Source organism: Ochotona curzoniae, unplaced genomic scaffold (genome assembly GCF_017591425.1).
Source record: "Ochotona curzoniae isolate NIBS_2020 unplaced genomic scaffold, NIBS_Ocur_1.0 contig_4501, whole genome shotgun sequence".
NCBI classification, from domain to species: Eukaryota; Metazoa; Chordata; class Mammalia; order Lagomorpha; family Ochotonidae; genus Ochotona; species Ochotona curzoniae.
In genome coordinates this window covers 9,868,541-9,893,501 of record NW_024466307.1, presented here as the reverse complement: position 1 = coordinate 9,893,501, position 24,961 = coordinate 9,868,541, and the positions used below count along the sequence as shown (strand labels likewise).

Sequence of the window (24,961 nt, the reverse complement as noted above, 5' to 3'; positions counted from 1 at the left end):
CCCTCCTGGTCCAGGAAGTTTATATGCTTGCTTCAGAAAGTCAGAAATCCCCAGAGCTGACTCATTAACCCGCAGTGAGTCCTGCTGGCAGCTGGCTTCTAACCTCGTGGAGTTGCCAGTGCAAAGGGATGGCTTCGTTTCTCTCCAGAACAAAATTTTGCAGGGAAGACAATCCTAAAAAAAGAAACTGGATAAGTTTAAGGTTTATGGCTAGATAAAGAAGACAGAATACACCCCAAAAGTACCATCACAGTTCATCTGAGCCCCGTTATAAGACAAATGAATTATCAAAGCGTTCACCCAGGGCCACATGTGTGGCTGAAGACATTTTAAAGTAGCTACAGATTCCAAAAATAGGTACCTATGACCACTTCTGGGTTGTCCTTTCTCAGATAACATCATTTCCATATTCTGGTAGGCTTAAAACATTACTTATTTTTATAGTTGTGCTCTTTAGGAATAAAATATGGAGCCCAGCTATGGAGATGTGCCTCTCTTTGCTCTTTCTTGCCATGATCTATTACTGATTAACTTCAGTTTATGAACTTTAAAAATTGTGATTCATTTTCATTACCTTTGCACATAACATACTTCACTGCTTCCAAACTCTTTACTTCTGAATATCTGTCAGTCATACATTAAAAAGAAAAGACTAGTGTATGTCCTCCAGCTGAAAAGAAAGAGCAGGGAAACAAATAGGAGTGTTGTTTAGGGCAGTGATGACTGGGATTTTAAACAGCTCAATAGAAGTCACTTGGTTGATTGAGTCTACTCAGTTTCTTATCTGAGTTCTTAGTTAAAAAGTGCACTTCTGGGGCCCAGTGCCTAAAGTCCTCGCCTTGCATGCACCAGGATCCCATATGGCCGCCAGTTCCAATCCCGGCAGCCCTGCTTGTGGCCTGGGAAAGCAGCCGAGGATGGCCCAAAGCCTTGGGACACTGTACCTGCGTGGGAGACCTGGAAGAAGCTCCTGGCTTTGGATTGGCTCAGCTCCACCTGTTGCGGCCACTTGGGGAGTAAACCGTTGGACAGAAGATCTTCCTCTCTGTCTCTCCTCCTCTCTGTATATCCACCTTTCCAATAGAAATAATTTTTTAAAAAGAAGTGCACTTCTCTTGTGCATACAACATGAAGGATATGTATGAGCTACTTTAAGAGCTTCAGGGAGGCTGAAATAAAAATCTTTGGAGTACAAAAAAAAATGAAATCTATGTATATGAGAGAGAGATCAAAAACTCAGGGGAAATGTATATTAACAAATTTATATTAGGCTGTGGGTGTTTGGCAAAGCATATAAGACACGACTTGGGACACTTATACATGTTCATTCCAAAGTATCTGGGTTGGAGTCTTGCTTCGCTCCCAATTCTACCTTCTTGCTAAGGTGCACCCTGGCAGACAAGAAGTGCTTTCGGTTCTGGGGTACCCAGAGCCCACGTGGGAGAATCCAATGGAGTTCCAGGCTCCTTACTTCATTCTTGCCCGACCTCAGGAAAAAATGTGCATGGATTTCAAATTTTTGCACCAAAATAAATTTATATTTTGATTCTATTTTCCACGAACTTTTAAAATGTGTATATACATATCACATACATATTCCCATATGATATGTAAAAAGTGCTTCATACGTGTGTGTGTAAACATATATCTATTTACCCGCACATATCTGTGTTCACTTACTAGGGCACAAAGATCATTTTGCATGTGGCCTTGAGGGAACAATCCTGGATCCCAACAAATAGTAAGCGTTCGTGGCTCATTGAAACACCCAGTCTTAATCCCTCCCTGTATGCAACAAGGTCGGTCTGGTGGTGTTGACATTCCAAGGTAGAAATCCTTGACTTTCATTTCTCTTTTTCCTCCCACTCTCTTGGAATTGCCTGATCTCTTTTTCTTGTACTGAGCTCAGGATTCCAGTGTGTGTGCAAATTAACGATAAAAAAAAGGAAAGCCTCAGAATCCTCATGTTCCTTTAGGATGAGGTAACCGAGAACGAGACCTTTACAGTGATGATACAGAATAAATGCTGGCGTCTGACTGAGCCATTTAATTTCTAGACTGCTTCTGTTTTCTATATAATTCACATTTTTGTAACCTGTTGAAGATTATCAAGAGATGTCATCTGATTTACAGGTCACATTCCTTAGCATCTACTCAGGTTTTCAATAACAAAGGTCGTAGAGGTCCAGTTATTTCTGTATTATTCCTATTATTTCTGGATTCTTGTTCAAATGGATATGTACATTCTTTTTCCAGTTTTATTGGGAGTGCTAAGTCAAATGTTTTAGTGATTTTTCTATGGAAAAGCAATCATGACTTTGCGTTTTCCAGATTATGCCAAAAACTTTGAATCCTCAGTGGCGAGAACAATTTGATTTCCATCTCTATGAGGAGAGAGGAGGAATCATTGATATCACAGCGTGGGACAAGGATGCTGGAAAAAGGGACGATTTCATCGGCAGGTTGGTGCCCTTGGTCATTTTTGGTTCACTCTGGAGAGTCTGAGTTTTGTTAAAAAGAATGTTTATACTTTGATGGTCATAAATGCCCTTTCCCTGTCTTGCCACAGTGAAACAATGCTTGGCTAAACTGAAAAGCAGATTTGAAGACTGACCAGTAGGTGGCAGTTTTGACCAGTTGTTCGAGACGAGTCCTCCCAAGTCTTATTTCTAGAAAATTTCCCCAGATGTCAGAAACATGGTGCACAAAAGTTATGGGAGTTGAGAAGGAGGAATTTCATCTGATATGAGATGCTTGATGGAACAAAGAGCATATTCAGGCTCTCCAGTGATCTCAGACCGTACTTATTTTCACAAAGCACATTGTGACCATGAAATACATTATTTCTTACAACTCCCTACAAAGTAGGGAATCTTTATAATCTTTTGGGAGTTCATAAATCTGTAGAAGAGTTCCTGTGAGTTAGCAAAAGGAGCACGTTAAGTGGGGCAGACGCATATACATCTGCAACCGCAGTTAAGAAAGAAGTGTTTCTAACAACGTGCCATTTCTTCACCAAGTTAAGCTCATTTTCGTAGGATAACTTGAGTCAGAATTGTTTTTTTTTAAAAAAAAACTGATTTTTAAAATATATTTTTGGAAAATCAGGTGTGTGCGTTGGTAACAGAATACTTTGAGAACAGCCAGTAAATAATGAGATAAAAGAAATTATACAGTAAGTTTAAGAGTACTTATTGATTGTGGCTCACGTGAATTACAAATCCTTAAATGTACACTCTGATGAAAATGCATATGTATTAACAATAAGGGAATTTTACTCTTAAAAAGTAAGAATAGGAATCCAATCCAATGTATGTGCTTGTTTACTTATGATTTTGCCATATGTTTTAAGCAGTCATTTTCATCATAGGATTCTAAAGTAAAAGGTTGACAATTAGTTTCTGTTAATCTTTCCTATTTTGCTTATAAAATGGAATTTGAAAAAAGAAACAGTATAATCAATGCTATGTTCTGATTTAGTCCTTTTTAAAGTACAGGCCTTCTTTGCATAACTTTCCCTCGAGTGGGCATTATTTTCAGGGTTTTCTTTAAGCTTTATTATGTTCTCTTTGGGGATTACTACTAGGAACTAGCAGGGCACATCTGTTAACACACTGAACACATTTCACTGTGGTTATGGGTTCGTCATCCTGTCTCCGTTAGTAGCCTATTAGCTCTTTTGGTGAGGTAAGGTCCAACTATTTCTTGAATGATTAATTCATTTTCACACTATATGACAACACTGGTTATCTTTAGTGCCTGCATGATAATCATAGTGATGGCCATGTGTGACTTGCTCCCATAATTTCATTATATTATATTCCAACTTCCGTATGTTGGTAAAATAATGAAGAGGATTATGCTGTGCAACATACTGGCTTCCTGCTCATCTGAGTATAGATTTAACAAAGTCCTCCTATTTCACTTTTTACTTCATTTTACTGTGACAGGTACCTTCTTACATCTATTTTTTACTTTGAAGAATTTCCAAATTTTCAAAGTATGACAGTTTCTCACCCCATTTGCTACAGTTCTTTGCCTCTGTCTCATGATGGTGGTAGGGGTTCCTCCAAGGTAGAAGTGGTTACTCATCTCATTTCACGTTGTTTCTATGGTTTCGTCTCCAGTTTAGCAAATGTGGAGAGGACAGTGACAGAAAACTGAATGAAAGATCATAGGAGTGTTTCAGAAGTAGCTGAGGAAGATTGGGAAGGTATCTTGTAATTTGGGAAAGAAGAAACCTGTTTTTTTTTTATTGTATTAATGAAATTAAAAGGTGGGTACATGAGTTTTTCAAGTCTGTGCATAGATTTTATAGAATAGGCATCTCCTGTAAACATTTTTAGAGTCAGAAAGAAGGGAACACACACATAGTTGAAACCAAATGAGGGAGAATTGTTGTTGAATTGGAGGTCATCAAAGGTGCACTCTCCAACCTTGCTGTGTGGTCTGCTGATTAACAAAGATGTCCACTGCAGGCGAAGGAAATGACCGTGGTGAAATACTCACTTCAAATCATGTCCGGATAACATGGGCAGCTCTCACTGTCTAACTTTATGCTTGTTACGTTGAACTTTAAATACATCCTGTCACTGGCAAGCCTATCATTATACCTAAATGGCTTGAAAGTTGTGTTTGCTTATTTGAAGGTTGCAGACTAACAGAGGAGACAATGCAGATTGCAATAGAGTTCCTTAACTCCAAGAATAGCTTAGAATGCACTTGACTTGCATTCCAATTACATTTGAGAGTAAAGTAACAGAAGTAAAACCGTTATGGTGACCTCCTGTTTTCTTTTCCTTGGGATCTTGCACTCACATAGGAGACCTGGAAGATGTTTCTAGATTTGGACCAGCTCAGCTCTGGGCATTGCAGCCATTTGGGGATTGAAACAATGAATGGAAGATATTTTCTCTCTCTCTCTCCCTCTCCCTCCCCGCCCCCAATCTACTTCTTAAATAAAAACTAAATCTTTTTTAAAGTGCATGAGAATTTTTTAAAAAGATTTATTAACTTTTTTTATTGGAAAGGAGGATATACAGAGAGGAGGAGAGACAGAGAAAGATCTTCTGCTCAATGGTTTATTCCCTGAGTGGCCACAACGGCTGGAGCTGAGCCAATCCAAAGCCAAGAGCTTCTTCCAGGTCTCCCACGCAGGTACAGGGTCCCAAGGCTTTGGGCCGTCCTCGACTGCTTTCCCAGGACACAAGCAGGGAGCTGGATGGGAAATGGGACTTCCGGGATTAGAACCAGCGCCCATATGAGATCCCGGCACGTGCAAGGCGAGGACTTCTCAACATTTAGGAGCAACAACATTGAACCTGTTTTGCAATTGCAAATAGTGAAACCAAAGGAGAGAAGGGAGTTGCTCAGTGAGTGTGCAAATGGGACCATGAGTCTGAGTTTTACACTCAGGTCTTCTGTCTCCAGTTCACCCTTATTTCAAGATCATTCTTGCATTCAGCAAGTTCTCCTAACGCTGTGAAAGGCTCCATAAAATACCAAAGAGTCTATGAGGACAACCTGAGGAACGTACGCTCTATTGCAAGTTTGAATGGCAAACTTTACCTGTCACTGAACTGCTCGTGTCAGGGGAAGGTGAAATCACGTTAATCTGCATGTAATTATTTAACTTTCTGATCACCTGCATTTTGGCAAGCAAGATGGACTGCCACCTTTACGATAATCAGCTAATAAATCCTCATGATTGCTACACTTTTATGCAGAGCGGTAATCTGAACAAATTGGCTGCTGACAGCTGTGGTAAATTGCCAAGAAAGAGTGCTGTCAGAGAACAAGTTGTTGTGAACGTGCAGAATAAGTAAATCCATGTCATACAATTTTATTCCCTTGGAGTTATTTGCAATCCAATATTGCAGGATTTATAGCATTATTCATTATCATGCAAAATGCTTGCTTATCCATAAAGAGCCATTGATTTGGGGTACATTTATTTTAGCCGGGTGGATTGCCACGGGTTTTATTTATTGCATCATTTTCAAAGGCCTGTCCACTTGGTACTGTCCATGATAACAGAAGACTTCAAACGTAAGGTTGCATGGAGACTTTGATTTTAGCAACATTTTAATTGATAATGTATGAGTAAAAAACCAAACCAAACCAAAACAAAACAAAACAAAAAACACTGTAAACTGGCTAGATCAAACCGAGTAAATCCATGGCTGTTGAATGCTGATGGAAGGAGACCGAAGAACGTATACATGCACGCGGATGTATGTTCAGGCTTACTGGGCGACGAGAAAAAGCAAACTTTGGCTTTGATTTTAAGTTTACATTTCTTCAAGATTGAAAGTCAACCATCTTAGTGTTTGACAGAATCAATTCTGATTTGGAACTTTTTATTTGTGTTGCCGGAATAAAAGCGATTTTTAGAACTTCCTACGTCGGTATGATTGAGCAGTCTTGCTACAGCATTAATTTGCAAGCACGGTGACAGGAGATGTGTAGCTAAAGACAGTTCTTTATGAAATTATTTCTTTCTTGCCATAAATTGAGTGGAGTAGTTCATAAAAGAAAGTGCCAACATTTGAAGATGCATGTTGTCATTGATTTTTTTTATTGATTTTTCATAAGCTCAACTTAAATGTTTCATGATTTTTAGTTCCTTTCACGAGTTACTATGAAAAACTTGAAGGAAAAAACTAATAAATTTATACCCATAGAATTTAGTAAAGAATAGGCAAAAATGTCCAAGGACAATTTCCATGATCTACCATATATACAGTATGGTGCTACATGGAGGGCAATGAGTAGGGAATGTTCTAGGTTTGCAGAAGATGAAGCAGTCTCCCCAGAGGCAGTTGAACAGTAACAACTTCTGACAGTAGAAATAGATCTAAAAAGCTGGAATAAAACTGAGCATTCTGCAGTGTCATGATGGCATGACTAATGTACTAGTTGTCATACAACTATAACTAGTTCTCATGTACTAAGAAATCTCAAAATGTCTCATTCATTATTGTGAAATTTAGGTTGCAATATGTAGAATGTTATGTAATGGTGGGAAAGTTCCCCTAAAGAAAACCTGTAGAAACATGTTCCCGTTCAAGTGTTGTGCCAAAATGTCATTAACTAACACCATAAGACATAACACACGCGTGGAAGTTCATTGTTAGAGAGTAGGCAAAAATTGCTTTATTTCTGACCATTTGGGATGTGAATTCTGGCCAGATCTGATTATGCCACCATGGGATTGTGAATCAAAATGCAGCTGCTCAGAGTTCAAGTAGGGGTGGAAGTACGGGTCCCGCACATTCTTGCTTGGTATTGTCGCTCACTTGAGCATGCTTGATCAGCATTATCTTCAATCCACAGTTCCTTTATTGGGATCTTTTAAAACCAACTGTCCATTTTGTGAGGATTAGATTAGTGAAAACTAGATTATATGATCTGTAAATCCCTTTAGCAGGTTCTGCATGAACACGCAGGGCACATGTGCACCTGTAATGGGGCCATTTCCTACCTTTTCATGTTATGTGGCTCCTATTGTAGCCTGGAAATACTTGGAGACCACATGCGACACTTCAGGTGTATGGAAGTATAGACACTTCCCCTGTATTGTTGCATGGGATACATAGTGACAGCTTTAGGTTTCTGTCTGTCCTTTAATTAAAAGTAATTCCAGATTGTACTCATCTTTACTTCCTGTAGCCCAGAGGACTTACATATGGACCACCAGGGTGCTAATGACAAGACTTTCATTTGGGAAGAAAAGTTGTTGGCAAGGATGTCAGAGCAGGCAAGTGGTCCAGCCGGGAGAAGAAAGGTGATGAGAATTCGGAGATGCTTTTCTTCAGTTCTCAGGGGAGGAACTATCAGTAAATAAAGATGAGTAACATTTCTTTTATGTTGTCAAAAAATTCAAATGTGTCTAATGCTTTTTATGTAAGGTACAAGGAATTTCAAACTCTGAAAGTCAGGAAATGTGGCTCAAGTCCTTGCCATCACTAGAATTCTCTAAGCTATAATTTTTCCATTTGTGGACTAAAGGAAAGTAACTCCAGATTCTCCTTCAGTTTTGAGTCTGTGTTGATGAATCTATTGATGGACTGATGATGTGAATTCAGTACAGGTTAAATTTTCTCATTTCGAACTAAATGTGATAGTAGAAGTGTGATAATAGAGCCAGATATTATATTTATATATGGCACTTTCAACTTTTTTCAAAGTACTTTTCATCTATTATTCCTGTGTTCTTATAAAAATATGCAGAAAGAAGACATTTGAAAAATATCTTCATCTGAAGCCAAAGCAGAAAGAGCTTAAGTGACAGCTTAATATCACAACAACAATGAATAATTGAAGTTTATTAAAATTTTAGTGTTCTGAACTCCTGGCCTTGGACTCTGAAGACTGTAACTTTGTTCAAAGCTACAAGTCTGTGGTAGTTCTAGAAACTGGGATCTAAGAAGCCAGAGGGTTTGGAAGGGGTTGAATTCTCTATATCCATCAACGGATCACACACATAGACAATGAATAGTTGATGACTGAATTGATGCATAAGTCAGTGAAGTAGATGTTGGAAAGAAATTAAAGTACTTTCTAGATAGAAAATATTGAAGCAATAGAATGAGCATATTAGGTGTTCCTCTTGGCTATGCCACTGTCAAGTATTGTGGCATTTATTTCTTTACCTTTTCTGAACCTCCATTGGTACTTTAATACTTAGAGACTACCAATGATGTAGGTTAGGTGCTATGCCAGGTGTTGATAATAAGGCATCCCTTGCCTCAAGCTGTCAAAACATTGAGGAATAAAAACTTAAGTTATTTCTATGAGAATGAGTAAAAATGACCCAAAGATTGGTAGATCCCCCATGCCAGGTAGAAGCAGAAGGGATTTCTCATCCAAACATAAAGACACGGATGGGCGCAGCCATGGATGATGGGGAATTAAAAGCTGACTCAAATGACAAGTAGGAAGTGTGCATCAGCAAGCGACAAAAGCTGATGATAGGTTGTGGAGGCACTAGTGACTTATTAAGAATATTTCAGAGGAAGCCAGGGGTTGGATTTGTGTTTTGGACATCTGTAACTGGGAAGGTTGAAAAATAACAGCAGTTTTTTAGTTTGGTTTAAGTTTGTTTGTTAAGTCTTGGTCCAACTTCTCTAAAATTTAAGGCAACCTTGAAATGTTTGTGCTTTATTGGGAAGGAGGTGCAATCCGAGACAGTGAGAATGAAAGAACACGAGGCAGAAAAGACAAAGATGCCATACAGGGGAACAGGGTGCTGGGTTGGTTGCTGTTTGCTTTGTGGTAGTGACCCAGTGGCTACCTAGCAGGTACACACACTTTGCTATGGGTGGACCAGAAATAGGGAGAATGATGTGTTAGATCGGCCATTTGGAAGAAATGTGGGAAATGATCTTCCCATCTCCTGCTCCATTAATCAAAGTCCATCTTAGAAACACATTCTGCACTGTTTCATACAATTGCTTCGCCAGCCAAATCCCATCCCCGTAGTGTGACTGCACTCAAGTACAGGAAGCCCTTGATTCCCCAGGTTTGTGGCAGCTGATCTGGGGTCCACATCTGAGTGCTGGTCAAGGAGAGTGATCTGGGCATGTGTAGGAGAAGCTGGCTAGTGGTCCCAAGTCGAGCCAGTTGGTCATGGTGGGAGGATGAAAGATATCTGTTTGGAGTGGCACCACCGAAGAAGTAGCTGAGGACTCAGGAGCCCATGGAGCCTGGAGAGATGCATGTGATATATCAAGGAAATTTTTTAAATTCCCAACATAAAACAGATGTAAAGAGAGCGACTCAGAGTCAGCGCTCAAATCCTGTTTTTTTAATCCAGTCCACATATCTACAACTTTCTTGCAGTACGACGTGAAAGTAAATTAGATCCCTTATTGTACCAACATTATTATATTTTTTGAGGTAATACATTTAGTAATAGTATTTCACTGCCTGTAAAATATTTTTGATTCCTTAATTTTGGGGTTTATGAAGTTGTCAAGGAAGTAAGATGCAGCAGCTGTCAATATGGACAGTTATACCAAAATTTAGAATCGGATTTTTTAAATGTTAAGTTCATTTACTTTAATTAATTCATAATTACAACACAAAACCTGCAATTCAAGAGAATACATTGTCTTGAGAAAGGTCAAACAGCTAGTTAGTGAAAACCAGAGGGCTAGATCCAGGGGAATCGGTTTTCTGTTGTTGGCCCCTTTTCTCTGTGTGTGCATGTGTGAGCCGACTTTCAAAGTTCATGAGTTTGCACAAGAGCATTTGAATTGGCACCATTTTGCACTTTGATAATAACATGACTGATGCATTCCCAAACTGGGCCAAATGAATGACCACTTAGTGTTTTGATAGTCATGCCAATGTGAGTCCTTCCTTTGAGGGAACATGCTGCCACAGGAAAGTCTGATTTCAGAAGAGTCTTCCTGCCCCGTAGCTATCAGGGCTGTTTCCAGCTTGCAGCAGACTGGGCTGCACAGATTACATCATTGTAGATTGTCGCCGTCCAGCAGCCACACTAAAATGATGACGAACACTCTTGAGAGTCTGGAGAAACAGGTACTGCCACTGCAACCGGAACACACAATGAACGAACACACAAACACACCAACACACCAATGAACCAACAACCGAAAAACCTTTATTGCCGAAAGCTGGCTGCTTGTATACAGTTCTCCACCAATCACTTCTCCCCATGGGTCCACTTGGCGCTAGCTGATAGGCCGGTAGCAATGACATAATCACAGCAAAGGCATCAGTCTATCCCCGTGACTTCCTGTTTGCCTACTGGTGGGACCAACCCCACCTCCTGGCCCTCCGCCAGCCGCCATCTTGCGACTGCCTATCATACACATGGGGTCCGCTCCGGTGCACCACTCCCCACAGTAGATACTTTAAAACTATGAGAGGGTGGCAAATGCCTTTTATTCTAATTCCAGCAGTAATTTGATTCAAAACCCATCGGTGAGGCCATAATGTCAACTTCATCCTCAAGTTAACAAGGGCATTTTGCTTGGTGATGGCCAACCTCTCACTTAAATTGACATCTTATTTCTGAGCAGAATTTTTAGGAAAGTACAAGGTCTGAGTAGCCTCAACAAAGAAAAAGACCTTTGAAGTCAACTAATACTCGTTCATTCAGTATGTTTAAGTACAAGAGTGGATCTGACATTGACACTTTGTATCAGTACACCTGACATTGAAAATCTTAGTTTTCAGAGAAAAGAGATTCTTCTCTATACATTTATGACATTAATTTAGATTTCATTAATTTCATAATTTTAAAAAGTTCGGTTAGTGGCTTTGCCTTTAATTCTCTTGGTAGATCTATAGCTTGTAGCCTTTTTTCCTAATTTATGCAAGTTTAAGAAAGAGTCAAATAACAAATACTTAGTTGGACATCATTTGTCCCTTTAAAAACAAGGCCTTGGGACTGGTGTCCAGTAGATTAAACCTGTGTTAGCATCCCATATGGATCCCAGTTCAAGTACTGGCTGCTCCACTTCCTGCTGGTGTGCCTGAAAAGCAGCACAAGAAAATTCTAGTCTTTGGGCCCCTGCACCCATGTGGGTAACTGGAAGAATTCTCCTGCTTCTGGTTTCAGATTGGCTCAGCAACAGCTGTTCGGGTCATTTAGGGAATGAATTAGGGATTGGAAAGTCTCTCACTCTGTCCCTCCTTCTCTCTGTGGAAATCTACCTTTAAAATGAAAATACATGTTCTAAAAAATTAAAAATAATGAAACAAGGCTCTCCCAGCTGAGGACCCCTTGAGACTGCACAGTGTTACTAGTTGGTAACTGCTGGGGAGATGCTCCATCTCGGATTCTGCGGTCACAGGTTCAGGCCATGGCTCTGCTGCTGGTCACCTGTGTGTTTCCAGTAAGTCGCATCACTGCCCAATATTCTTTACGGTAAATTAAGATTTCAGGGCTCACAAATCCTGTGACTAATGGAGCCAGGTAGAAAAATTAAGTCAAATGCTCAGTTCAGGGGATGGTAACTAACTCAGAGAATAATTGCTCTGTTTTTTTAAATTTTTAAGTCAGAATGTTTCCAGCCTTCAAAGGAGAAAACGGCACGGCAGTGGCTCAGATGCCGTCTTGATACTCCTCAGAGCACCCTGGCCAACTCAACAGACTTAACTGTGTCTGTGATCCCAATGAAGGAAAGCTTCAGGGAGGCTTGTTAACATCGCAAGAGTGAATGGGGTTTCATATAAAAGGGCATACAGGCCAAGCACTGAGCAAAACACACCATCAAAGCCATTGCAAGATACTGCCCAGTTCCAATGGTTTTCAACCCCAAGGAGTCTGAATCCCAAGCCTTATTTTGTTTTCTTGGGTCAAGCTCCCAATCCAAAACAAGGATTCACTCACATCCAACCAACCATGAGCCAGACACATGCTGGGAAGATCCCTAGAAAACAGATTCATACTCTTCCTTTCGGATAGAGAACACTTATGAGTGATGATTTTTAATGGTTACATTTTTTTTCCCTGAACTCTTGATTTGTTACAGGTGTTCTTGATAAGCAGTTCTGAATAAAATTGGAACATTAAAATATTAAAAGGGAGAATTTCTATGCTTTTATAGTAGTAGTATTATAGTGAATATGCCCACGTGACGTATGTTTGTCTAGTTAAAAACTAGGAGATAGAATTTTCAATGTTTTCACCATAAAATATTATACGTTTGAGATGTATTTACCCCGATTGGCTATTAGACATTATATGTGTATTAAAGCATCACATCATAACCTATAAATATGCACAATTTGAAGTTAAAATGGTTTCTATTTAAAAATGTTGATCAGAAATAGAAGTTTAAGAATTTCAGATAAGGTCTTTTGATGAGGTCTTTCCATCCTTTAGAATTTAAGGAGGCAGCCTGGGAATGTTTAGAAATGGATGTTTTGGGAGTAGAGACTGAGGTTGTTCGAGGAACTTTCTAGCTTGAGGACAGGCTTAGTAGTCTAGGTGGGGACTCTCATTTCTTGCTTTCTCAGTCATAGCCCATCTCTTCCCATCTGTGTCTAGTTCTAGTCATCTCCCATGACAGCCAATAGTCAAACCAGAAAGTCAGTGTTGGGGTTCATGACTCCATCACGCTCCAGAGCTGTTCGAACCTAACCACAAGCTCTGAAGCCCCACTGAGAGGCAGCGTGAAAGTCAACAGTCCACAGTAAACAGACGGAGGAGTAAGGAGCAGGCAGCTAAAATGTCCGTCGTCATGGAGCACCCCACACGTGTGACAGTATTGCATTCATTCCTATAGCAGGCTGTTTCCTGGTTCTGATGCCCTTGTCTCGTGTCTTCCACCTTCCCCTTGGCTTCTGAGTCTTGGGATCCCCACATTAACAGTTGACATTTTCATGAACACATGTGCAAAAAGGTGTTGAGGCCTGGCAGTGTGGCTGTGAGCAAATGCACACCCAGGTTAGGACACCCCCATCAGCAAGTCTCAGATGCGTCACACTTGAGCTGCAATGTTTGTGGGTGCTTTTATGTCTCTGCTTGGATGTATATGGTGGAATGTTAATAAGCTGGCATGGTTTTAACAACACAGAGCTATGGGCATCGCCATAGTACGTACCCTATTCGCTGCTTAGTAGCATTTAAGAATTGGGGAGAAACAGCCATTGTCTCTAAAGTGATATGAAAGTTAAGATCCTGCTCTCGCACCTCTGTGGGTCACTCCTTCTATATGCAAAACTTCCCATTAATCCCCTGGGCCCGACAGGGATAGGAAGCTCCCAGCACCATCTAACCATAGTGACTGGTGCTAATCCCATTTCAGAAAAGCATCATTTTTAACAGTCTTACAGGGAATAATTAATGACAGGTCCCAAAATAATCGTGATCTGATGTTTGGGGAAAAAAGAGTCACTGATACAAAAGACTTCTTCTGATGCTCCAAACAGCATTTCTATTGACTGGGGCTTTTGTGTTTTTCTGCACATATGGCTCTGCGCAGCCCGTTGGGCCGCTATTTGAAGTGGCGGGGCAGGAAGGAAAGGCACTTGCTGATGCAGAACATCTGTTTCTAGGTGCCAGGTTGACCTGTCGGCCCTCAGTAGGGAACAGACGCACAAGTTGGAACTGCAGCTGGAGGAGGGCGAGGGCCACCTCGTGCTGCTGGTCACCCTGACAGCCTCGGCCACCGTCAGTATCTCTGACCTCTCCATCAACTCCGTGGAGGACCAGAAGGAACGGGAGGAGATTTTAAAGCGATACGTACGTACGCAACCATCCTGCTTGTGCAGTTTCGTGTGTGGCTGAATGAGGTGGGAAACAGTTCCCTCGGAGAGATGGAGGATTTCTGAGGGGCTGCTTGGTGGGGCAAGGAATAAGGGCAGAGTGCCAAACACACAGAGAGAGAGAGAGAGAGAGAGAGAGAGAGAGAGAGAGAGAGAGAGTGTGTGTGTGTGTGTGTGTGTGTGTGTGTGTGTGTGTGTGTGTGTGTGTGTGTGTGTGTGTGTGTGTTCACCCACGTCTGGAGGCTTGATCTCTCTCGAATCCTTTCTAAAGGAGGTCTGGGTAGCTGAGATGTTCTTGATTGATGTTATCCCACGGGAGCCTTCCCACAAAGCCAAGCCAAGTTTAGGCAACATGAAGATCAGTTCACAGACTCTGGCCTAGCCATGAAGATGACTCAGCCTCTCCAAGCTCAGAGTGGAGTTTGCAGGCTTTACATCATTTAGTAGCTTAGCAACTGCAGGGGGTTCACAGAATTTTGTTTTCAACTGCTCAGAGAATCCTTGCTTCACTGATTTGTTTTAATTGGATGTGAAAAAAGGTCATAAAAAAGCTTCACCCCTTTGGATACAATGTAGGGATAATGGGACAGAATAACGGGTCACTGAAACAGCCAGACCAAGGTGTGCGAGCACAGCCTGACTCCTATTTCCTGCCGTACATTTCCCAGCCTGTAGTTCCCCCGGCCAACAGAGAGGGGAGCTCTCACTCCACTGTTCTCTCCCCACTGGGCTTGTGAAAAAGGAAAATGCCTCAGAACTCGGGGAGCTGGGAGAAAAGCTTTTCCACTTAAAATTACAAAGCTTGTATTGTACAATGCTGCCAGGTGTTTAGAAGGCCCCTCTAGACTCTCTGCCATGAAACCAAGCTCTGATTAACAAAGCATGGCGCACGTTCCCTCTCTCTGTCTCTCTCTTTTTAGGATTTTAAAATATTCCTATTTGCTGACTGACATCCTTTCAATAACTGAATTTAATAAAGATGTACCTTATCAGGCTGTGCAGATAACATGAAGTGCTGGTACTAATGCCCTACAATATTCTTCAAACAGATTAGCAGGATGTACGCTTCAGCAAATTTATTCTGGCTATCTCCCCTGAATCAGCTGTCTGCTAATGCTTGTACAACTCACCCACCAATGGTGTTATCATAAACAGTTTAATAGAGGTGACTTAGCAAGGCTAAACGGTATATATATTTTTAAAGCACCTAAGAAAGCAAGGTATTATGCGACATCTCCTGCTATATAATTGCAGTGGTGGAAACAATTTCACATTTTGGCACCCAGCAGAATATCTTCTTCTGTCAAACCAGATGTGCACCTCAGAATTTAAAATCGCTTCACATTGTAATCAGTATATAGGCATAACAGTTCCTCAAGGCATTAGAATTCTGGCGATGATGGATTACCATCCTAAAGTCATCCCATGTATTAAAATGATCCCGCTGCCTAGGTAATTAGAAGTCATCCCCCTATTATTAATTTTTTTTTCTAATGAACTTCCTGCAAGTGGCCATTTTCATTCAGAATTTGGCTAGGTGTTCACATGCCTTCTTTTAGTTGTTATTTCAGTAAAGTGTGACATAGGCTGTGGATGCCCCTGGTAATTCTCAGATTATGTATTCTATTCAGTCCATTTGAAAATGTCTAAATTTGCTCATTTTCACCCTGGGAAGCAGGTCAGGCTGGTGTCTTTCTCTGTTCATGTTAGAAGCTTCTGGAGGCAGCAGCATAGCACAGGTGTTGTCCTTCAGTGTTGCCAGGACCGAGACTCGGTCTCTAGGGCTCTCTCTCCATTGTGGGTGTGGTGAGATGAATGGGTACCCTTCTTGTAGCCTGAATTGTTCCTTGCTTTTGGAGAACCACGCCCTCAAGACAATTTGGAGAATTACTTCTGTGTTTTCCTGAAAGAGCAAAGTTGAGGTGAAGCTGAAGGATGTCATCTGCCACGGTGGTCAGGAAAGAACTTGAATTGTCCCCAGCCTGAGGAAACAACCCCTAGGAATTTGGTCATGGCAGTTCCCCACTGCTTGTGCCCATGTGTGGGAGGCCCCACGAATGCAACAGACACAGCCTTGTAAGCTGTTATTGCATCACCCCATTCTGAAAAGCTGGCACATTCCATTTTTCTCTTTTTTTTTCTTTTTTTGGGGGGCAGTGGAGGGGTGGGCGGGTGAGGGCAGGTCAACAGGGGGCAGGTAGTAATGGGCGGTAGAGCCAGCGGGATGGCGTGACCTTTTCAGAACGGGTGTGCTGCACCCTTGCTCCTCCTTGTCACCGTTTAAAAACCAGAGGAGCTGGTTTAGAGAAGAAGTTGTTAGCATTCCGTTTTTATTATGACATTTCACAGTCATCTGATTTAATGTCCCTTGACCGGACTGTCCACCACGAGACGATGGGCTTGAAATGTTATTTAGAACATTGATAAAAGGTGAGCGGCTCTAAGATGACAGCGAGTCATAAGGCTGGTGGTGTGACATTAATTTTCTCCATAACAGAGATGGAATAAGACGTCACGGTGACAAGCTGTCAATCAGCGCCGGCCCCTCAGAGCATCTCCATGCCGCAGGATGGGGTATTGCCTCTCCCGTAATAGAGCTGAACTAAGGTGCTCTCTCTCTGACAGCTGCTGCAGCCATAGAAAAAATATATTATACAGCCTTTCATTAAAAAAATAAAGAGGACTTCTCTCCAGAGCATTTCAATCTTTTCCCATCTATTGAGGGCTGAAAGGATTCAGCGCAATCGTAGATTCCTGTGCTATGGAAATTTCTGGCTTCAGAACCCTGCAGGTTGAGAGACCCTTGGAAAATCACCATAAATAACAAGGCAGGAATATTTCTGGAGGAAGCGTTATTTAAAGTTATATTTTGAAGCAGAGATTTCTTTGCCTTTTTTTTTTTGAGTTCTTATTATAATCTGTGTCAGCAGCCTCAGCCATTGAAATTCGCCATCAGTGATTGAGTGTCAGCTGACTTGGGGGAATAAAACGTTCAAACAATAATTATCCCTCCAATTGGAAGGCGCAGGCTCTCGGCTAACGCGCCCGGTGGACAATGCGACAGGGCAGGGAGGTTGCCGCTATGAAATGGTTCACAGGCATGAGAACTGATGATATTTGTTTTAGTCACAATGAAACTTGCTTTAAATTGCTGCTGAAAATTAAAGTCCAGGACTCTGTGACTGAACCATTTCCTATCCTCGAAGCCCGGAGACTCATCAGGCTTATAGCACTGGGTGGGCTCTGGGATGAGACACTTCCCCGGCTTGCTGGTTACTGGAGGAACACAGCGTTCCCACAGACCTCTGAATTCGCAGCCTTTACCGTGTTGAGCCCCCACCGGTAAACCCTTCATTTACGGTAGCTGAACTTGACACACAACAGGCATTTTTGACTAAACCTGGTCATCTGGGTATTCTAAACAGATTGTTGGCGATAAACAACTGTTTAAAAACAATACAAGATTAAGAGTTAATCCTTGTGCTAAACATTATTTTTTAGAGTTATCCTGTGAGATCACACACATATCTGCATGTCCTGTCCTGTGTGAGCCAAGGTCGCAGCTGCAGCATACACAATGCCTGCTAGGCTGGGACTGATAAAGTTCCTATCACAGGAAGCTTTGGCTTGCCCGGATTCTCACGCAAACATGCGACAGCTCTGGACTCCACTAACATTCTACCACATCACTTTATAATGCAACACTATGGTATGCCCCCTCAGCATGAAACACTGTGGAGTTTAAAAAGATACCTCCAATTTGCCGAGTAGAAGTGCTGATCTTGCCATTGAAAAATATATGAAGTGTAAAATGACTAATGCATATCTGTATTTTATAGCTTTTTTCACTCACAGAGTATTTGTACCCAGGAAGCAGGCTTAAGTTACTGCGTTTTCTGTCTTTGAATTCCTTCAAGCACTGCATCTTCGAACCCACCGTCATTGTTAAGGTGGAGAACTAGGCTTTTCCATTTGAATTTGTTTCTCTTGCCGAAGTTTCCATCGAGGTTCTTCTCTACCACTGAACTAGCAGGAAACCTGTAACATTGCAGAAAACCTGTTCATTCTTTTGGATTTCTTTTCAAAAATTCTACAAACCTTTTCTTTACAAAGTTGTAGAGCTCCATAAGTCAAATCATAGAAAAATATCCGTTCATTAATTTGACTTTCATCTAGTACATCCAAGTTCCAAAACCTGCTAAGAAGAAAATAGTAAGAAAAAATAATTGGTTAAGTGGTGACTGTTCTTATACTGCCAAATCTGAAGATTGTTATGTCACCAACTCATTAGATGCAAGGTTAAGAATCATCAGTCTCTAAGCCAGGATGTCCAGAGATGAAGGATATCTTGGGGTGCTTCGGTAGAGAATGAAGGAAGGAAGCAGATGTAGCAAATCTAGGATTTATTGTTTACCATCTCTTGATGATTATTCATGGGGAGTAAGTGCAGCTTTTTTTATTGTTAGAAAATCTATATAGAAATATTTATCTGCATATATGCTCATGCACATACATTCAGGATGGCGGGGGTGGGGGGAGTTTACATTAGAAAAACCCGAGTGAGCCTTGGGACCCCTGAAACAGCAGCCTGAGATTAACTATAGCACTTAGTGTTTCTTCAGCTCTAGCTTTAGAGATGTATTTAGCCCTTTCTCTTCTCATACCACTGTTGGGATCTTTCAGAGCCCCCTGCGGATATTTCACAACATCAAAGATGTGGGATTTCTCCAGGTAAAAGTCATCAGAGCAGAAGGATTGATGGCCGCTGATGTCACAGGTAGGACACACTACAATTCTATGTACAATTCTATTGCCGGGGCCATGCAACCGTGTAACTCTTCACTTGACTAGCTGAGTCATCACAGAAGGATCATGTGAAGTTTTAAGGTGGATCTTGCAAAGATTTGCCGACCCCTGGGTTTTAAGATTGTTACTGCTTTTGAAAGACACAGTCAAGTGTTGCAAACAGGAAGCAGCCAAGTGACTTTGAGTGGTAGCTGCTCCAAAGCTTGATCTGTGGAGGAGGAATGTGTATTGCTAGTGCTGCCACGCAGGCAGTACTGAGGCCTGGCTCAATCAGCCCCTCTCTGACATGAGCAGCATCCCTTGCAGCAGCAACTGTTGTGAATCAAATGTGCATATTGTACAATGTTGCACAGTTCTCTGACAACTTTGGATTTAGGACATTCAGGATCTTGCTGTGAGCTCTTGATCTTTGGATTACCAACCCGATTCCTTCAATATCCATGTCCTTTAGGATAGATCAGATAGAATTCGGAATCTAAACTAAGTTATCTAGATTGCTCAGAAGTTGTTGAACTAGGAAACAGGCCTGTCAAAATGCCAGAATTGTTGGGTGTGTTACAGCTTCCTGATTTGAATATTGCTATTTCTGTGACATATTAACAAATGGACTGATGGTAATTATTTCAGTGATTTCCAGAATTAAATCTCTGTTTTGAATTTACAACAATACGATCATTCATTTGTTATTTAATCTCATAAAATATGGAGGATATTTATCCCATTCCTTAAATTATCCTTCTCAAATTGGATAATAAATAGGACTGACTTGCTCAATTTTTATGCAAATGTCACTGTTCATGAAAGTACTCACTTCTTATTTATGGAAATATGTTTACTGTTGCATATGCTTAGCAAGATGGCCCTGACAAAGTCATGGATATATGTGAGAAAAAGAAATTTACTGCCATCCAAAAGTTGGGAGTCCACATCATCAGTGCTTGCTTCTAGAACTCAGGCAGAATCAAAACCAAAGTAAAGGAAACTAAACTGAAATGCAGATGTTTGCTTCAAAGTGGCAATGTTTTAAAATTTGAATGCTGTACATGCTCAGGTGACTACCAGGTGATAAAATAACACTGGGTGGTTATAATTTCTTTTACAAGAGAAGTATCCATGAATCAGCCAACACAAAAAAATACCTAAAGTAGTCCTTCAAAATAGGTATACCTGGAGATAGTGAGGGGCGGCCCAGACCTTGGTTCTGTCTGTGTATTCTGCTGTACTGTACTCCTCAGACTAAGCACTTAGTGAATGATGAGTTTCTTTCCTTTCAGATTTTAAGACTAGGATGGGTAATAATCAACTAATCTGAGCAGTCATTTTTTTTTTTACAGAAATACTCAAGTAGCAATCACTTCTGAAGTTTATGCACCTGCCCATTCAACAAGTTGGGTGCAATTATAGATGTTCACCTTCTGTTGGAGAACTCTCGTTGTTTTTAAAACTTCATGAGTGTGCAAACCCCATGAATCCAGTTGGCCTGTTAGCCACCATGAAAGTTAGAGTTCATCTTTAAAAGCTAGAAAACATAGATATTTCTTTCTGAATGCTGCTGTGTAAATTGTTATGAATAACAAAAGCCTCTCCCCCAAGGGAGCCATTGAGGCATAGTTCTGATTTGGTAGCAAGAACATTAATTTGGGGGAATACTAAATAACAGTCTTCAATTTCTTTCATCCAATTTTAATGGTATAAATGTAATGGTTCCACATTCCATGCTGGCCTGATAATCTAATATATTCTAAATGGAACAAGAGAGATGTTGAATACAGAGGCAAGAGGATTACTCAGCCTCGGACCTTGTTCGCTCTCAGATCTCTTGTGGTCTTGATGATATGTGTGGCAGCAAAAATGGGGAGCTCAGTTATTTCAACCAGAAACATCTGAATGTCTGACCACCAGTGTTTGCATTGATATTTACTGGGGGGAAGGGTGAATCTTATATATATATTTATATGTGTCTTCTGATGCTTCGTGGTCCTTCTCATTAACTTGAGGCCACGAAGAAGCTCACTGTGCACTTTATCTCTTAACTTGTCCAAAGAAGATTCATGATGTGCGTCTTCCTGGATAACAGGCAAGGCCCACCCGGCATTCAGTAAGTCATCGTTTGAGGAGAGGGAGCGCGCTGAGTGGTGTGGTCTCACATATTCATGTGATTGTGTGGTTAGAAGTGTTGTGGGTGGAGAGGAGAGGCCCAAGATCATTGGGTAACTTTGTACTAAACCCAGAATACTTTCTGATCCAGTACAATTGAGGCAATTGTTATCAGATACTCGGCTTTAGATCACTTGTCTAACAAGACAGACTTTCATATCTTGGCCATAACTTAGAAACGCGTTAGTGATCTGAACCTAAACCTACACTGACATGGCTGAAGCAGAAATGTTTTAAATTCTGAGAGTCCATCTGTAAGAGCTGATAGAAAGATTCTGTAACCATTTAAGGAGCCCTTCATCTTGCTGCAGTGACCAAGAATTTTTTTCTCTTTCAAAATGGAAAATTTTTCTTTTGTGACAACACATTCATTGAGAAACATTGTGATACTGTGTGAATAAAGGGCAATTGAGACTCTCTTTGAATGAGTGAGTATAAAGCACAAATTACTTTTTAATGAAACCCTCGATTCTTTCCCTGGCCACAAAAAGTCTATAGCTTTGTTCAGCTAAACACTACTACAGTGGGTCACTTCAGTTAAGTCCCTAATAAACTGTTGATAGTCGAGGGCAGTTTTTTCTGCGGTCTCAATAGGCCAGTGTTGGACAGTGCACTTCAAATCATTAAGGTTAATACAGATTTTAAAAAGAGATTAACTCTGCTAGTTAAGGCTTCCTTTGACACGTCCCACACATCCACAAGCATTAAGCAAGGCACAAGAGGGGGATTGAAATTTCACCCTGAGAAAGTGGTCCTGGGGTCTTGCAGCCTTGGGCTGTACTCCATTCTTCAGGAAGGAAAAAGTTGAAGTGACTAAGAAACAGCATTGGCTATCACTTACCGACCTGTCCTCCAGCCGTGAAAAGTCCATGCTGGAGACTGGCCCTGCATTCACTGATGGCAGACACCCTGAGCCAGGCTGGGCAGGGAGAAACAGGGATGGCGGTGGGTGGTGGTGGTGGGAGCCAGTTCAGGCTATAGTTTTGTCTTTTCTAGCTTTTCATTATGATTTTTTTTTTCTTTGTCCTTGAGCAGAGCCTAATTTCTGTTTTCAGCAGAACATTTCAAGTTCTCTTGGCTGAGGGAGGCTTTCTTTGCACAGTATTTAGTCTTGGGCTAGTGATTCTTTGAAGTTCGCAGCAAGGAAGACTTCTCTCTGGGGCCCCTCCCCTTCATTTTCCTTGTTTTTGTCTGCTCCCTCCCACCCGCACCCCTACCCTCCTCCTGGGGAAGAGGTCGTAGCCTCCCGAGGGAGACCAGCCAGCCCGGCAGTTTTCAGCAACCATGACAGAGGAGATTGCGAAACCTTTCAAAAGACCCCTACCTTTCCCTGTTTGCAGCCCCCCAGATTTAAACGTACACTAATAGAAAACTTCACCTCCCCAGGTAAATTGATCTCTTAAATTAATGCACCATCTCTTTCCGGAAACAATAGCAGGGAGCCAGAGAGCAAAAGGAAGAGACAGAATTTACAATGAACAGACTCTGGCGCTGAAATTGTCCCATTAAATGAGTATATCTTTTTCTAAAACCAGCCCAGGCAGAAAGACTCGTGTCTCGCCAGCTCTGTAGCCTGGGAACCTATGAGTTATTAAGAGAGATGTTTACTATTCCTGTATTTGCATAGAATTCTCCCATGTTTTTTCTTTTGGAAAACTGTCTTCATTGTTGGAAAATATTTAAGTAACAAAACAGCAGAAAAAAAAAAACATGCTACAGTTCGGTTTTTTTTTTTATCAGCTTCCGTGAGAGTCTTATTATCTTAAGAAATAACATTTAGCAGCTCGGATTCATTAGTAGAGCTAAATTTAAGCCCCATTTGACAGGCTGCCTAGAAAACATTTTGTTTTGCTGTCTGTGGGCTTTAATTAAGATGTGTTCAATTTCAGTCCTCTTCAGACCAGCCCCCGTTCCCCCCACCCCCAACTTGCTGTGTCACAGACCGGCGATCAGACACTTTTAGATGGTTCAGCCCATGACTTTGACCTTCTGCGCAGTCCAGCGTTCCCTGGGGAACCGTTCAACTCATGAGGTCTGATTTCACACTTCCAGGATGCCTCAGCTCTCTTAACAATGACAGGGAGACAAAGCCCTTTAGAGTAGGCCGCATGGGGACTTGTTTAAATTGGAAACCAGAGAGGAGTCAAGAAACAAGGTTATGGACTACAGAATAGTGCTTTTAATAAAGAGCTCACAGCCCTGGCTCGGCTCAAAGAGGTCTACCTCTGTACAATTAATTGAGCCATTTATCTGGAGCATCTTAGGCATCTACTTTCTCACAGCGTTGCGTGGTAAATATCAGCGAAGAAGCAAAGGAGATATGCATGAAATGAATTTTAACACTTTGATGACTGTGCCTCTAGTCTTCATTAAAAGTAAATTTATTTGTATTTCTGACCTCATTATCAGTAGGCTGCCTGCATTTTTATTGGTTCCTATGATTTCCAGCTTGAGTGGCTCACAAAGGTATATTTTATAAAGAGATGTGGATTTATTGTTCTTGGTACTTTCTTCCCTGAATATTATGGGTCTACCCAGAGAGTGAAAATGAAAAGGAAGCGGTACAGAAAGAGGCATTTCTGCTCTTTCCAAGTTTTATCGAGAGTTGGGGAAATACCAAACACACATACATAACACAGCCAAGATATTGGCCTTAAAGAAAACTAACGTTTTTTGTGGATTGCTGTAATAAATAGCCTACTGTGTTTCCAGTGCAGCTTCAAGTAGCCTGCCAGTCCAGCTGTTTAACTGGAAAAAGTAGCTAAGTTGCTTTTGTAGAGTTCTAGGAAGTGAACATTTAATGTCATGTGCCCCTACCACCAGTGTATTCAACAGTGGTTGTTATTTAAAAATCTATGGTGGAAGAAGAGAGAATATATAGCCTTTAAGCTCTACCAAGTTCCATTGGATGAACTGCAAGAATATAGTGGGAATCCTTGATACTTAAAAAGTATCAAAGACAAATATAATTTACCAAATAGAGATATGGGTAGAAGTTCTTCTTGTTTTTTCGTAGGTTAATATCTTACAAGTATATTGTTTGAAACACTTTAAACCTTAACACAAAATGTATTGAAAATTTCCCAACTACAATTTGTTTCCATTTACAAGCTACTGTCTCCATTCACATTTTAGTAATTAAAGAGAAGAGCTTTTATTAGACAGTATGCTTTGAAATTATATACATTTTATAACAATACCTCAAAAATATCCAACAATTGAGAGTCATGCTGTATTGAGAAATTAACATTTATATATACTTGTGTGATACAGGTACCTAATTCTACCTAAATCTCTTCCTGAACAATACAACTACGCAAAAGCATCACAAAGAAAATAAATCATTACTGTTCTTTCACGTCACCATATCCTACATAGAAATGTAAGATATTTCCACAATTGCATTTAAATTCATCCTATTTTAATTATAGCAGTGGAAATACATATTTCATATCAAGTATCTGTGGGAAAAGGAATGAAAATGATGGGTTGACACATGCCTGGTGAAGCCAGAGTTTGACCCAGTGTTTTAAAGGGAAATGCGCTATCTGTGTGTGTGTTTTAATGCAAGTCACATGGCTAGAACACACGGCCGTGGGAGAGTAAGTGGAATGACAAAGGAGATGCGTAATTGACTTTGATACGCTACAGAGGTGAAGGACTATGGGTTGTGGAAGTGGCGCACCCATTACCAATGGGAAATGGAGAGAAATACTATCAAGTCACGAGTGGAATTTTGTGGGGCTAATAT

The 24,961-nt window shown here is 41.0% G+C and overlaps 1 protein-coding gene across 8 annotated transcripts in view; it reads left to right on the top strand.

Annotated features, from left to right (window-relative positions):
* MCTP1 (multiple C2 and transmembrane domain containing 1) overlaps positions 1-24,961 on the top strand; it is a 406,611-nt gene that overhangs the window by 215,930 nt on the left and 165,720 nt on the right. For all 8 annotated transcript variants that reach the window (XM_040986053.1, XM_040986052.1, XM_040986051.1 and 5 more), the window contains 3 exons: positions 2,332-2,462; positions 14,038-14,224; positions 18,931-19,024. In XM_040986053.1, coding sequence (XP_040841987.1) covers positions 2,332-2,462; positions 14,038-14,224; positions 18,931-19,024 — 412 coding nt within the window. The remainder of the gene's footprint in view (positions 1-2,331; positions 2,463-14,037; positions 14,225-18,930; positions 19,025-24,961) is intronic.